The sequence below is a fragment of the Marmota flaviventris genome, chromosome 13 (genome assembly GCF_047511675.1).
Source record: "Marmota flaviventris isolate mMarFla1 chromosome 13, mMarFla1.hap1, whole genome shotgun sequence".
Lineage (NCBI taxonomy): Eukaryota > Metazoa > Chordata > Mammalia > Rodentia > Sciuridae > Marmota > Marmota flaviventris.
The window spans coordinates 101,264,666-101,279,756 of NC_092510.1; the positions used below are offsets into that span (position 1 = coordinate 101,264,666).

General features: G+C 56.6%; 2 protein-coding genes across 4 annotated transcripts; both read right to left on the minus strand.

The window, feature by feature from the left end:
- Nucleotides 1-1,535: 1,535 nt before the first annotated feature.
- Surf6 (surfeit 6) lies at nucleotides 1,536-7,150 on the minus strand. The gene is made up of 5 exons (XM_027942361.2): nucleotides 6,730-7,150; nucleotides 5,292-5,495; nucleotides 4,740-4,828; nucleotides 3,700-3,909; nucleotides 1,536-3,552 (listed from the first exon to the last, which is right to left on the minus strand). Exons 1-5 carry the CDS (start codon nucleotides 6,821-6,823, stop codon nucleotides 3,073-3,075), a joined length of 1,077 nt encoding a protein of 358 aa, XP_027798162.2. The 5' UTR covers nucleotides 6,824-7,150; the 3' UTR covers nucleotides 1,536-3,072.
- A 1,400-nt stretch (nucleotides 7,151-8,550) lies between these two features.
- Med22 (mediator complex subunit 22) lies at nucleotides 8,551-15,091 on the minus strand. 3 transcript variants are annotated; one of them, XM_027942348.3, is made up of 5 exons: nucleotides 14,830-15,091; nucleotides 14,409-14,557; nucleotides 12,556-12,636; nucleotides 11,568-11,776; nucleotides 8,551-9,484 (listed from the first exon to the last, which is right to left on the minus strand). In XM_027942348.3, the coding sequence occupies exons 2-5, from the start codon at nucleotides 14,529-14,531 to the stop codon at nucleotides 9,295-9,297; spliced, it is 603 nt and encodes a 200-aa protein (XP_027798149.1). In that variant the 5' UTR covers nucleotides 14,532-14,557; nucleotides 14,830-15,091; the 3' UTR covers nucleotides 8,551-9,294. The 3 variants fall into 3 exon arrangements, with proteins under 3 accessions (XP_027798149.1, XP_027798132.1, XP_027798141.1); XM_027942331.3 differs by lacking the exon at nucleotides 8,551-9,484 and having other exon boundaries at nucleotides 10,399-11,776; nucleotides 14,830-15,089; XM_027942340.2 differs by lacking the exons at nucleotides 8,551-9,484; nucleotides 12,556-12,636 and having other exon boundaries at nucleotides 10,399-11,776.

The following is a 15,091-nucleotide window of genomic DNA, read 5'->3' on the forward strand; positions in this document are numbered from 1 at the left end:
CAAGAGCAACATGCCTGATTCTAGCTCAAGCTCAGAGGATGAGGTGCCAAAGAACAAGAAGCCAGGCAGCATCCTGTGGCAGTGAAAGCTCAGGCAAAGGCCCCAGCCAAACCAGGCTGGTCAAGAAGACTGGACCTGGAAGCAAGTCATGGGCCAAGTCCCAGGGAAAGCTGCTGCTGTCCTGCACCGAAGAGCTCCAGCAGTGCAGACTGCCCCAGTGAGGAGGAGAGAAAAACCCACAAAGAATGCACCAGGTCCCTGCAGTTCAGTCCCCCGCCTCCTGCACTGCCACTGAAGACGTCCCTGGGAACCCAGCCCCCCAGAAAGCGGAGATGGAGGCAGAGTCTGTGGAAAGCAGTGTGGACAGTAGCGATGGGTCTGAGTCAAGCTCTGAGGAAGAGAAGACACCCGGCTAAGGCAGCCATCCCCAGAGCAAGCACAAGACCAGACAAAGCAAAGGTGGCAGAAGCACTTCAGGGAGCTCCGCCCCGACAGCCCTGAGGATGAAGCTCCAGCCCAGGCAGCACCACCAAGAATTCCACCTCTGAGCCACCCAAGCCCTGAGCAGCCTGCAGGCAGCAGCCAGAAGCCTGGCCAGAAAGGCTGATAGCAGCTCCAGTGAGGAGGACAAGACCAAGAAGACCAGGCCGGGCACCCCGCACTGGCTGCCCAGAATGGTAATGCAGGCAGGGACAGCGAGGACGAGGACGGAGGGCAGATCCAGGCAGGAGCGGCGGTTTCCAAACCGGGGTCAGCAAAGAAACAGAAGCAGATGAGGCGGCCAAGGAGGCAAATTCCTTGAGCAAAGATTAAGCTCCAGACTCCCAACACATTTATAAAAGGGAAGAAAAGAGAGCAAAGGACCTTCCCCATTCTGAAGGCACAGAGAGGAGGAGACTGGGTGCCAAGCAAGGGTCCCCTGGAGAGGGGGAGCGAGCTGGTCAGGTTCTGAAGTTCACCAAAGGCAAGTCCCTCCCATCCAAGAAAACCAGGAAGAAATGGGCAGCTGCAGGGAGGCACTGTCACTGCCCTGGTTAACTTCATCAAGGTTGTCAAAGCAGGGGTGGTGACCGGAAGCCACCGCCTTCTCAGTGGACCAGGACCACCCAGCTCTGTTGGGGAGGGCTTGGCAAAGGCAGAAGTTTAGAGTAGGTCCTAGGACTTGGCAACACGGTGTCCTCTCTTATCCTTTACTGTTTTACTAATTTTGTAGATTTTTGAGTGTTGAGTGTCAGGAACAAGGTAAGAAGAATGCTTTTTAAGATCTGTTTTAGCTGGGCATAGTGGCGCTCGCCTGTAATCCCAGTGGCTCAGGAGGCCGAGACAGGAGGATTGCGAGTTCAAAGCCAGCCTCAGCAATGGTTAAACAACTGAGTGAGACCCTGTCTCTAAATAAAATACAAAATAGAGCTGGGGATGAGGCTCAGTGGTTAAGTGACCTGGGTTCAATCCCTAGCACCAAAAAACAAACAAAAAACTTACTTGGCATTGTACTGGGAGCTGTGTGTCCCTCCAGAAAACAGACAGAGACCAAATTAGGAATGCAAGAGGTTTATTGGATATAGCCTGTGGTGACCAAATGCAGGAAGCAGGATGGGGCAGAGTTATCAGATCAGCACACAGCTGCTGGGGCCTCAGCCAGCCAGCAGGAGTCGTGGGCAGCCACTTGAACAGGAGCCCTGCTAGGAGCAGAACCTCAGGCCCCAGTGCCCCTCACTGGGCTTAACTTTGGTGGAGGCCACCCAGAAGAGCAGGGCCTGAGTGCAGTGACCACGCAGATACCAAGGGCGATGGGGGCTGCCAACCAGCTGAACTCCCCCAGCCCACTCCTTTACAAGAAAATAACCGTATGGGACATTTCAACTGGGCCACAGCAAAGGCCTTAAGAGTACAGAAACCTACCCCATCCAAGGCCTGTTCACTCCTGGACCTTTCCACTGTGTGCATAGGTGTACTCTGCCTGTTTTATTAAATAGTAGCCTTTGGTGTGTGTGTGGGGGGGGGCGCTCATCCCCCCCCCCCAGGGTCTGGTACTATGGATTGAACTAGCTGCTCTGCCACTGAGCTGCAGCCCCAGCTTCTCATTTGTTTCATTTATTCTGAAGCAGGGTCTTGCTAATTGCCTAGGCTGGTCTCTAAGTTTTGATCCTCCAGCTCCTGCCTCAGTTTCCTGAGTGCTGGGATCACCAGTGTGGGCCACCAAATCAACACAAGCAGCTCATTTCTAAAGAGCTGTTCAGGCAGTGGGGGATGCTCCCCCAAGACACTAGGGAAATGCCCAACCGCGCTCCCCCGTCTGCGTCCAGGCTCTCACTTGAGGTCCCTGTCCCCATCTCCTACCCACTCATCTGGTGAAAGCAGGCTTCCCTCAGCCCTGTACCCATAGGGAGTCCTCTGCCCTGACTCCAGGAGGGTGCCGAGGCACGCTGACCACTACACAGCCCTCAAGCCAGCAAATGCCCAGAGGTGACTGCGCAGCCTGAGTCACACCCCATGGGCCTGGGAAGGAGCAGCTCCCTTCCCCTCTTTGGATTTTGAGCTGGGAAAACATTGTCCTAGGACTACTGAGGAACAGGAGAGGATGAGACTACCACAGGGAAGAGCAAGGCATCCCCAGAAGGGCCGTACTTGGCTGGCCCTGGTTCTCCCAGCTATGGGAGCCAGTCAGTCCCCTGGGCTCGCATCCCTTCCTGTTGAGCCCTGGACTAATGGGACAGTTGACCAAGGCCCTTTTCTTCCTGCCCAGGACCCCTGGGAACCCAGGAAAGGCAGGAGGGCCTAGAGGAGGGCTCCCCAGCAACCTGCAGACTTCAGGGAAGCTCTCCCACCCTACAAGGACTCTGGGATTGGGTCTAGTTCTCCACTCCCGTGGGTCTGCAGGCCTTGGCCCTGCTCACCGACAACAGAGACACCCCACTCTCCTCAGCATGTGATCCGAGCCTCAGGCAGCTCTGGGAGAGGAGGATGGCATCTGCTGCCCTCGGGCCCAGTGTCATGTATCACCTGGGAGCTCTGAAGCCTCAGAGACAGCAGCCAGGGTGGGGAGGGTTCGCGGTGGGAGGGTCGGGGTGCTCAGGCGAGGCCCGCCCGCTCCAGGTCCTGGGGCAGCACGCGGCCCTTCCTGCGGGCCTTCTGCAGGCGCCGCTCAGCCTTGGCCGCCTTCTTCCTGCGCAGGTTCTGCCGCCGCCGGTCCTGCCGCTGCTGCATTTTCTCCACGACGTGGGCCGAGCGCTTCTCCCACTGGCGCTGCCGCTGAGCCCGGCGCTTCTCCTTGCGCTTCAGGGCCTCCTGCAGCAGCCGCTCGTTGTCGCGGATCTTGACCCCCTCGGCCTTGTACAGTAGGTTGGTCCACTTCATCTTGGCCTCCAGCTCCCGGGCCTTCCCCGCGTCCTGCTCCCGCAGCTCCTCCAGCCGGCCTTGCCGCGCCTGCAGGCGCTCCAGCAGCTGCCGGTAGTTCTTGCCCGTCAGAGGGGTCAGGTTCCCCTTCACCTTCTGCCGCTTCTCCTTCCGCCGCTGGGCCTTGGTGGCCGACTCCTCCTCACTGACCTCCACCTAGGGACGAGCAGCACGTCGGTGACCACGCAGAATCGGCACCCGCCTCACGAGCACCCAGACCACGCGGCTGCTGCCACCCAAGAGGGAGTTGAGGCCACAGAGCCAATCAGGGGACAGGCCTGGGCCCGGAGCCTGCTGGTTCACCTTATTGAAGATGAGCGCTGGCTCGTGCGGCCCTGCGCAGACCGCCGCAGGGGGAGCCGTCACCGCTGCAGTGCCTCCGGCCTGTGCCGCCGCCGCCTTCTCCTTCTCCTTCTCCTTCGCTAGCAGCTCCCTCCGCTTCCTCTTCTTCCGCTCTCGCTCCTGCTTTCTCCGCTGCCTTTTCTCCAGACTGGCAGCAGAGAGCGTGCCATCCTGGGGAGAGCAGGGTCTGCTCAGAGTCCTCCCAGTCTCAGGGCCCCGCCCTGACACAGGGCGGAGATGGAATTAGGGCTGGAAGGTGCAAGAGGAGCTCCTCAACAGGACTGCTGCCCAAGGCGCCAGTGGCTCCAGGGTGAGGGACAAGAGGGTGGCTTCCAGCTTCAGGCCAACCGCAGTTTCACCCACTGCCACGCCTCACTCCAGTTCTGAGCCGGGCCTGGTTCTCATGAGCAGGCCCGTCCTGTGCACTAGGGCTCTGCACTGCGGCCCCATCCCCCAACGGCCTTTCAGTTCCACAGCCAAGAGTGCCCTGCAGCAGACCTACCCAGCCCTGTGCTGCAGGAATGAGGGCCCAGGACCTTGACGGCCTCTTAGGAACCAGGGAAGGGCCAGTGGTCATGACCCAGGAGGCTGAGAAGCTGAAGCCGTCTGCAGAGCAGAGGCGGGCGGGAGGGGTCCCAGGGAAAGGTGGGTGCCCAGGTCAGAGAGTAAACAGCACTACTGAGCACAAAAATGGAGGCTGGCCAGTCTGTGTGCCAGGCAGTCACCTCATCTCATGGTGACCTTTAGAAGAACAGATGGGCCATGCTAGCCGTTGTGGCGCCAACAAAGGTGGCTTCCCAGAGGAGAAGGCTGGGCTTCTGAGACCCATGGGAGAGAGGAGCAAGCAAAAGGCCAGGGACCCCGGGACTGAGGTTCTCCAGGAAGCAGGGAAAGGCACCTGCTCCCCCAGGGCAGACCCTGCTCCCACCTCGAGCATGGAGCTGGGTGGGGAGGCCACTCCAAAGACATACTGATGAGTGCTCCACAGGTGGCCCACCTACCTGGCCTCGAGCCTGCTGGATCTTCTCATGCAGCCGCTGGCGCAGGACATCCAGGGCAAAGACAGAATCAGGTGCTGTAGCCTGGCCACCTGCAGGGAGGGAGACAGGGCTAAAAGGAGGCCCCTCTTGATGTCCTTCCCCAGGGCCCAATACCTAAGCCTCAGCCTGTACTCACTGCCCTCCTGTCCCCAGTGGCCACTTGCGGATCTGCAGGCCAATCCATTAAATTCCACTCCATCCACCTCTTCAATGTGGATTGGCCCCTACAGCCTCCTGGATTGGATGGTTATATCTGGTCACTGTGGTACAAAAAAAATTCTTCCTACCAGTCTCACTGCTCCAGATGCTGAGAAACTCATAGCCATGTCCTCCATGGTCTTGGTCCACATAGCCCAGATCACCATGCTCTTCCCATAGTCTACTACCCATTGCATTCCTGTGATTTTCACTCTCTGGGAAGCTCTGAATACCCAGTGCCCTCCATGGTGACTTAAGAGCAGAGGAGGCCACATTTGCATCTAAGCCCCACCCCATTGCCCTGGAGCCCCTTACCTGCAGGGGCCCCTGTGGAGATGGAAGGCTCCTCTTTGTGTGCTGTTGGCTTCTTGGTCCCAGGAGCCACTGGAGACTTCTTCTCCCCAAGGGTCTTGGCTTTATGCTCTGAAGCCTTCTGTTCCTGTTCCCGGAATTTTTTTGGTGTTTTCTTTCTTTTCTTTTTTCGGAGTCCAGAAGCTTCTGAGCCTTGAATTTTACTAACTGAGATATAAAGTGTCAAAAAGCTGCTATTCCAATCTCTATGCCCCACACAGCAACAAGAAGGTCTCACAAAGGCTTTGATCCCACAAGGACTTTGATCCCATGAAGGAAATCAGGACAGAGGGGCCAGCAACACTAGGCCACAGTGCTCAGAAACAAAAGCTCCAAAAACAGCAGCCACACACCGAAACCTAGCACACAACCACGTGCAGGACCCAGCACAAAGGGTTCTCCTGCACAAAGCCCAGGATGTGCACCAGCTCAGCACCTGAGCTAGGGAGACTCACACATCCATGTCCAGCAGCAAGTTATGGCACCTCTGCCCAACAAAATCCTGTGTGCTGACTTGAGTGGGAATCAAGCCCCTGTCCATTCCTACTTTTTTTTTTTTTTTTTTTAAGTACTGTGGATTGAACTCAGGGGTACTCAACCACTGAGCCACATCCCCAGCCCTATTTTGTATTTTATTTAGAGAGAGGGTCTCACTGAGTTGCTTAGCACCTGGCCATTGCTGAGGCTGGCTTTGAGCTTGCGATTCTCCTGCCGCATGTCAGGAGCCCTCTTCCTCCCTCCCTCCACCTCTGACTACCATCTCTGCCTGACTGCTCACTGCTCCCTATAGTCTACTCCAGGTGGAGAGCTGGAGATGCACCAGGCCAGCCCCAGCAGTTCCAGGGGAGGAGCGGTCCTCCTTGGCAGGAGGGAGCTTGCTGAAAGCAGGGGTGCTCCCTTCACCCCGGGGCCACGCGTCAGGATAATGCCTAAGAGTAAGGTAGATTACACTTTGTTCGGCATTTCACAGACTCTCTGGTCCACTTGAGGGCTAACTGGGGTCAGATGGCTGCCCCAGCCCCTGCCTGGAGTGGGGCTCCCTGCGAAGCCCCTGGTCCTGACTCCAGCGGACCCTCTCCTGGACTGGATCCAGCCCCTAATCTAGACCCTTAAAACAGAGCTCTTGATCTTCCTCTCGCTGAAGACAGGCCAAGGAAATCAAGACCGACGCGTTCTCCGGCCAAGGACTTCTGCCTCCTGCCTTGGCCCCTGCTCCTAGGGCAGCTTTCGCACCCACGAGCACCCCAGGAGCGGGGCGGGACGCGAGCTCTCCTGCCCTCCTCCGAGCCTCCGCGGAGCTGTGAGACCCCGACAGCACCCCGCCAGGCCCCGGGCCACCTCGATCCCAGCCAGACCTCGACTTCGGACCCGACCCGATCCCGGCCCAGCCCGGCCCGCCTACCCCGCGCGCGCCGCGGTGGCTCGGGGCCGTGCGGGGCGCAGATCTTCCTGGCCAGGTCCTGCAAGTAGGCGTCCTTGGCTTGCAGGGAGGCCATGGCGGTGCACTCGTGGGCCCGGCAAGGCGGCTCGGCGCTCGTCTGGCGGTGCCTGCCTCCGCGCCCGCGCTCGCCTGGTCGGGCCTGGCCGCGCCGGAAGGGGTGTGGCCTGCGCGGTGCCCCCGGCTCAGTGCTGAGCGCCCCCGCGTCCCGGACGAGTGCCCCGGCTCCTGCTCGCGCACGTCCGCGCACGTCCGCGCCCGTGCGTCGGGGCGCTGGCCTGTCCGCTCTGAGGACCAAGGAACCTCCCGCTAATGCAAAACGGAGCCTGGGGTCGCGGGGCCACCGCTCGCCTCAGTTCCGACGGGCGCTCCTCACTCCGCCCAGCCCCTGCCGCGCGGTGGAGCCCGGCGTTGAGCGGGGCTGGTCACGTGGCGGCCACCGACTACCCTAACACGCTTTAGGCGTGTTAGGCGACAACCCCTCCCACACAGGCTCGAGAGACTGCGGGATGTGGAGGCAGAAGAAACCCCTCCGCTTTTGAACGGGAAACGGTGTTGAAGCAGCACATTAAATTCATGATTGGAAAGATGTTTCTAGGTTATTCAAGACCCTCATCGGGGCCAGTTCTTTCCAGTCCCCTTCCCCCAACTCTCAGCTTCCAGGTGTAGGGGACTCCTTTTCTCCTTAGCGGCTCCGTAGTAGAAACTTCCGACAGTTAAAATGCTGGAGACCACCCCACATCTTATCAATAAAAACTCCCTCGGAGCAAGTTTCTGACCCCCCCCCCCCTTTCCCACTTGCCAGCTCCTGAGGTCTGGGGCTCCCTGGTGACAGGCTGCAGTTCCTCAAAGCTGGATCCTGGGCTGCCAATATCAGGAACAGTGATCTTCCTCATGGGAAGGTGAAGCAGGTGGATAGCCACTGGATGCAGCCCTAGTCTTTGGTCTACCACCACTGCAGCCACCTTAGCACTGTAGTCTCTGCATGTCAAAGGTAGGCCTGGTACCAAAAAGGTACTAGGTCTTGAAAGTGACCACAACACTGGGAGAGACCAAGAGATCTTTATTGCAGCAGTGAGAAAGAGAAAAGAGAGAAAGAGCGGGGAAAGACAAGAAGTGGGGGAGCAAAGAGAGAAAAAAGAGCAAGAGGGGGAGCCCAGCAGGAGTTTTTGTAGTCCAAATCTAATGGGGTCTCTTGGTGTGCAAGCTGCCTTGTTGGCTTACAAAATTGGATCACAGTAGTTGCTACAGGTGTCATCTGCCTTCAGGCAGATGCGACAGGGGTCAAATGTGGGTTTCTGTCGCATCAGATGGGTGGGGGGTCGACTTTTGAGCCTTGACACAAACAGGTGATAAAGGACCAGACAGAGCGGAGTTAGAATTCCCCAGGTTATCCTGCAGCTGACATTCAGCCTGCCCTGCACCTAACAGGTCTGGCTCCTAAGAGTTCAAATCCTGTTTGTCACTTCACTTCCCAACTCTGTGGCCATAGGCACAGCTCACCTCTTGCAAGCTTGTGTCCTCTTTCTCTCTGAAATGCAGGTGTAGCAGCACAGACTCAGTGGCATTAAGAAGTACATGACATCCAAGTACTGATTCCCGAACCATGTGATGTGCAACAGCAAGTTTTCCATTCATTCACCAAACATCCAAGACCTAACTGGGAGCACCCAGGAGGCTGGAGCCCAAAGCCATCCAGGCAGAGCAAGGAGTTATGCAGAAGCTGCTAGGAGCCCAAGGGCAGTATTAGACTGACCAGAAGTGAGAAAGAGAGGAACCAACACACAAGGTGGTATTTTTATTTTAAGTTTCATTACAAAAGTAGCAAAACAGACATAACAGAATTCAGGAAGAAGCCCTGGCAGGTGCCTTGTGAGTGGGCCATCTGCTCACACAGCCTTCCGGAGGCAGGCAGTCTACATACAGCAGGTACATCTGTGCTCGGGGAAAGATGCAGTAAGCAGGTCTCTGCACAGGAGCCAAGGCTTAAGGGCTTGGCTACTGCTCTCCACTAAGCATCCCCCTCCCTTTTTTTTCTGTGTGTGTTGGGGGATTACTGAGGATTGAACCCAGGGGTGCTTTACCACTGAGCTAAGCTACATCCCCATTTTTTTGCCAGGCTGGCCTTGAACTCGCAATCCTGCTGCTTCAAGGCTCCTGAGTTGCTGGGGTTACAGATGTGCATACCATACCTAGCTCCCCTCCCAATTTTAAATACATTCACAGGTTGTCTTCCTGGTATCCTGCATCATCACTGCCCCACAGTCCAGGTCCTCAACAAGACCAACTTTCTCTGACCTGGTCAGTCAGGAAGGTAGCAGCTAGACATGGTGGGCCACCCTGAACAACTTTCCCCAACTGTCCTGGGGGTGACCCTGGCCTGGCCAGTTAAAGGAGGCCACAGGGGGTCCTAGAGTACTCAACTGGAAGTGGAGGCTGAGAGAAACAAGGCTGTGGTGAACATCCAGGGCAGAACCCTGGATTTGTTCCTGATGAACTAGGGATCTGGGGAGAGTGGCCCTGAGAAGTTCAGGCATGCTCTGTGGGGCCAGAGCCACCAGTGTGTGAGTGGGCAGGGGCTGCAGCCTGCAGAGGGCCAACACCGGGCTCCGGGGACGCCAGCAGAGGGGCAGAGAGACCATCAGCGGAGTCTGTGTCGAGGTCCAGCCTCCAGTAAGCTTCGCACAGAGGCAGGTCATTAGCTTCGCAAAGACTTGAGCTTTTCCACCACCAGAAACCCCAGGGAGGGACAGGAGCAGGCAAGAGGAAAGCCAGGGGAGGGGAAAGCAAGATAGAAGCAGAGTTAAGAAAACATGAACACCACCCCAACTTGCCTTCCCTTCTATCTGTGGTTGCCCCTCTGCAGCAGGCCTGGCTGAGAGAGGGGCCACAGGGACCACCCTTGCATCCGGAGAGGCTCAGCAGGACCTCCAACTTTCAACTTGCTGAGCAATTCCACATGGGCCTCTCTGAAGGTCCCCTCCCAGCCTGGCTGCCCATCCCCTCCCTGGCTAGGGAGGTCATCAGACTGTAAAGAGCCTTGACAGCAGAGACCCTGCCTACGACTTGACCTAAACGGGATGATTATCGGGAAAACAGGCCCTGCACATCCCCACACTGCTGCTCCGGCCTTAGGACTTGCTGGGTTCTCTGTGGTTTCCCACCTCGCAGGGAATACTTGAGGCAAGGAGTGGCTCATCAGTCCTGGCAGGAACCACTCAGAGCAAGGTCGTGCCCACAGCTGTCTAAAATGCAGCGGCTCTGGCCTCTGCATCTGCCCTCAGCATTCAGGCTCAGAACCACCCGGGCACTGAGTGGCATCCCCAGGAGTGGAAAAGGAAGCAGAGCCAGAAAGAGCAAGCAGTGAGCAGACAGAGTATAGGCAGGAGCAGCCCACGCAGAGGGAGGCCAGAGTGGCCAGCAGGTCACTAGGCACAGAGGAAGGAGAGGGGAGGATGAAACCCCCTGGCCCCGGCATGGCGAAGCCCAGATTGCTGAAGTGAACACCTAAGCAGAGGCCAGAGCTTCACCACAGGGACATGGGAAGGGCAGGCTGGCTGGAGAAGACAGGTTTCCTGTGGGAGAGACATAGACTGGCCGCACGGGCCATTTGACTCCGTAGCAAGGCCTCCGTGGGTCAGAAAGGAACATTTTATTTTTTTATTTATTTTTTCATTGTACTGGGGGGTGGAACCCAGGGATGCTCTACCACTTAACTATAGCCCCAGTCCTTTTTTTTAAATCTTTGGATTTTTTTTCCTTAATATTTTATTAGTTGTTGATGGACATTTATTTATTTATTTGTTGTGCTGAGAATCAAACACAGTGCCTCACACATGCCAAGCAACTGCTTTACCACTGAGCCACAACCCCATCCCCCCAGTTCTTTTTGAGAGAGTCTCACTGAATTGCCAACACAGGCCTTGAACTTCCGGTTCTCCTGACTCAGCCTCCCAAGTTGTGGGGATTACAGAAGTGTACCACTCACTATGCCATTACATTTTAAATTCATGAGCAGGGAGGGAGGAGATTTAGTGGATAGTTTTTGAAACTGCTGGACTGAATCTTGACTTCCAAGCTAGTGGGACAGAGCTGCAAGGCCCCTGTGTCTAGCCTGAGCTTCCCCCCATATACATCACACTGGACTCTGATTTCTGTGGGACCCCTCAGGCTCACAGACTCAGGTGTTAGGATTCTGAGTGGCCCCATGCTGGCTAGGTTGATGGGTCCTGCTACTGCTGAGGCTGGCATGCAGGAGTCTCCAGCTCCATGAATAAGACTGAGCAGACCAGATACCAGGCACCCAAGCATGAGGCCCTGGCTGCTAAGGAAGTCTGCTGGCTCCTTCCTCCTCCCTGCCATGGTTGCCCCACCTCCACACCACGGGATTCAACAGCATACACCTGTAGCTGCATCCTAAGGCAAATAGTGGCATCCTGGACATGGGTGTGGGCCTGTGGGACGCTGAGGGGCCAGCCCAGGCTTGGCTGCCACATCTACATATGGATTCAAGAACCAAGAGCCACTAGGCCCAGCCCCTAGAACACTGTTCTCCAGACTCAACCTCCCCAACACCAGATGTCCTGTGATTCTCATCCCACTGCACTGAGGGAGAGACCAGGGCCCCGGCAGTGGCTGTGAACTGTCTGTTGATTGATCATGCTGGCCAGGGACTCTGCTTTGGAACATGGGCAGCAGAGCCAAGACCAGGCACGTTTGTGAAAAAACAGAGAGACTTTCCAGGCCGGGCCAGGCCCAAGTAGGCAGGCTCCTTCCTGCACGAAGTCCAGCCCTATTTGTACCTGGACGAATAATACTCCTCCTCCAGCTCGTATAGGTCGATGGAGACCTCGTCCCTCAGGGTGATGAGCTTGCGGTCACACTCTTCCTGCAGAGCGCGCAGCTGCTGGTTTCGCTGGTCAATGGCCTCATTCACCGATGGGAAGTCGTTGAGGATCAGGAATTGCTTGAGATCAGACACCAGCTTCATCAGGGATTCTCCAGCCCGTACCTGCAGCATAGAATCAGGGTAGTCACAGGTTGAGGGAATGGGGGTCTTGTGGTTGACCCTGGACCAGTAGTGCCTCCCTGGGAGACTCAGCTTCTTTGTTTGCAAGGTGGGGACGACAGACCCAACCGCACAGGGTCATCTGTGAAGCTGACCCGCCTTGAACAGCACATGAGATAAGCTTTCTCCCCAAACCTTCCCATCAACCTCTGTTTCTACCCCCACAGGACCCATCTCCAATCTGACCAGTCAGGCACAAGCACATCCTGCTTATCCAACTCAACCCCATAGAGAAGCCTATATCCTGTTTTGCCTCCTGCCCTACTCTTCCCTGAGAAGCACAGCTGCCAGTTGGGCAGGATTCCTAGGGGGCCTTTTCCCACACTCATCCATGGGCACACCTGCAGAAACTCTGGCTAGCTGGGTTTCCCCATGACTCCAGGAGGATCACATTGCACAGACAGCTGGTTCACTCGGCAATGTGCCTTTTCAATCTGGACTCAGGCAACTTTCACATCAGCAGCATCTCTATCTTCCTGGCACCCAAAGTCACAGAATGGACTTAGCAGACTACCCGCCTTGCCCCTTCCCAGCAGCTCTCTTGGGGACAATCTCCTGAGAAGTGATTTGCCCCGACCCCATTCTCAAAAGCTGCCAACAGATGAGACCCAGCACCCCTGCATTGTCCTTCTGTTGCAGGTAGAAAGAGGGCAGAAGACCTATACTCCAACCACAAACCCATGACCCTCTGGAGTCCCAGTCGTGCTCTCCACATAACTCACGATGTTGGCAGCCCGCACGTGCATCTCGTAATTGTCCTGTTCACCCTGAGTAGCCCGAGACACCTGCGTCTCATCCTCAATCTGGGGGCAAACAAAAAAGAATCAGCCCAGTTGGCAGTTATGGAGTCCCCACTGCTGGCCTGACTTGGCTTCCCATACCCACATTGCTATAGTGTATCCTGCCTTCTACCACCTGGCGCTGGTGCTCTAATCACGAGATTCAGTGAACTCTGTTCTTTTCTATGGAAGACAACTAGCACTTTCTCCAAGACAAACGGACACTGCCAGATGTAGAGAGGTGTCTTAACTAACTTGGCCAAGACTTTTTCCCCCTCCCCCTGTACTGGGAACTACCACTGAGCTATATCCCCAGCACCCTGCGCCCTTTAACTATTTTAGTTGTCAATGGACCTTTATTTTATTCATTTACATACGGTGCTGAGAAATTAACCCAGTGCCTCACACATGCTAGGCAAGTGCTCCACCATTGAGCCACAATCCCAGCCCTTTTTATTTTATGTTTTGAGACACAGTCCTGCTAAGTTGCTCAGGCTGGCCTCAAACTTGCAATCCTCCTACCTCAGCTTCCCAAGTATCTGGGATTACAGGCATGCACTATTATGCGCAGCCTTGGCCAGAACTTTTTTGGGGGTGTAAAACCCTGTTTGCCAGAGATTAGTGTCACTTGATGGCACTAAGCAAACTGTTGGAACTACAGAATAAAGGATGAAGAATGTTTTAAGTGTCCATTTCCTGAATGTTAGGCCTCACATTAAGCACCACTGGTTGACCATTTTCTCTCACGAAATTTCACAGGAGCTGTGCTGCTGTTCCTGCTTACAGACAGGTTACCTTGATGCTGGGATAGACCTCACTGAGCCCAAGCTGTCTCAGAAATAAACTGAGGAGCCAGGAGGCCAGCTCAGCATTGCTGGCTCTAAAGTCCTGGCTGTCAACCTGGGCATGGCTTCTGACAAGCCTTGTGAGGGACAGGGCAGGGCAAGGGTGTTAGGACACCCTCAACAATAAGAGCCAGACCTCCTGAGACAATCCTGGCTCTGCTATTATTGGCCAAATGATTGGGCAAATTGCTGAGAACTCTGGATGTTAGTTTCCTCCTCTGAATGTGGAAAGGACAAGGGCCCTTGCCTCAAAGTCCTTACAAAGATTGCACAGGACAGCATAGAGCCCTCAGCACAACCTGACATGGTGCTAAATCAACAGGAACTCCCATCATTACTATTACTGACTAAGCCAGCCACGTCTGCAGAGGTCTGGAAAGATCCCGCTCCATGTGGTGTTACTGCAGCAGTCAGTGGACTTACCTGACCCTGGCAAGTCACTGACTGCTTTGCCTGCCTGGAGAGGTGCCCCGCCCCGCTTCTTGCCTGCCCGCCACCTGTTCACACTCATTAGCAACAGCTACAGGGTCTGGGTCACTTGCTCTGTGCCAGGCCCTGTGATAACTACTTTACACAGATAAATTAATCTAATCTCAAGGACCCACACCACAGAGGAAACTGAGGCACAGAGGCATGGGGTCTCCATCAAACCCACATGGCTAGTAAGCACTGGCCTTGGAAGCTCAGCAACTAGGCCAAAATTCCCTATTACTCTACCAAGGCTTTTAAGTATTTGGCTCATTTATTTATCTGTTGACATGTTTGTTACTACAGCATGCCACTCCAGCCCAAAACGTTTTCTCCACGGGGACAAAAACCTGTTTCCCGCAGCATCCCCACCGGTCACAGAGTGCAGCCCCCACAGACACGGGTGCTGGTCAAAAACCATTAAGCAGAGCGGCTCAGTCCCTGCTCTCCCTCGTTCTCTGGAGGCCAGGGCAGCATCCCCACCTTGGCGGTCTTGATGATCTCGGTGAAGTTGTCCATGATGGACTTGACATCATCCTTGAGCCGCTTGTTGTAAGACTGCAGCAGCGTCTCCTTGCTCTGGGGCAGGGCTCTCTGCTGGGCCATGGTCGGCCTCGGACGCGTAGCGGGGCCTGTCACCAGAGAGTACAGGACTGAACTTAGCCACCCTCGCCCAGCAGACACGGATCCATCTCCGCAGGCGGGCGCCGCCGGGGCCGCGGCGCTCCTCGGGTGCACCTCTCTTCGCCCCAGCACCCGAGGCACCCACTGCCTGCCCCGGACCGCGCGGACCACGCCGTTCGGGGCTGGCACATGCGCCCCGCCCGGCGGCGGCCGGGCTCCTTCTCGGGCCCCCACCCGGGTCCCTCTGACCCTGCGCCCCTCTTCCGCTCGCCGCGCTCACCACGGGCGTCAGCCGGCGAAGGCCTGCGTGGCCTGGCCCGCAGCTCTGGTCACGCCGCCCAGCTCGGGCACACACCGCAGACTCGGGCCTGGGCCGCGGGGCGCGGGCCGCGAAGGAGCGGAGTCTCTGTGCGGGAGGGAAGGAAAGTCGGCCCGGCAACACAGGCGCCCACGCCTGCAAGAGCAACTCCGAGCGAGCTCTCAACGGTCGCCCGGCCTCTGGCCGAGAGCGTCACCAGCCGCGCACGCGCCGCGCTAGGCCC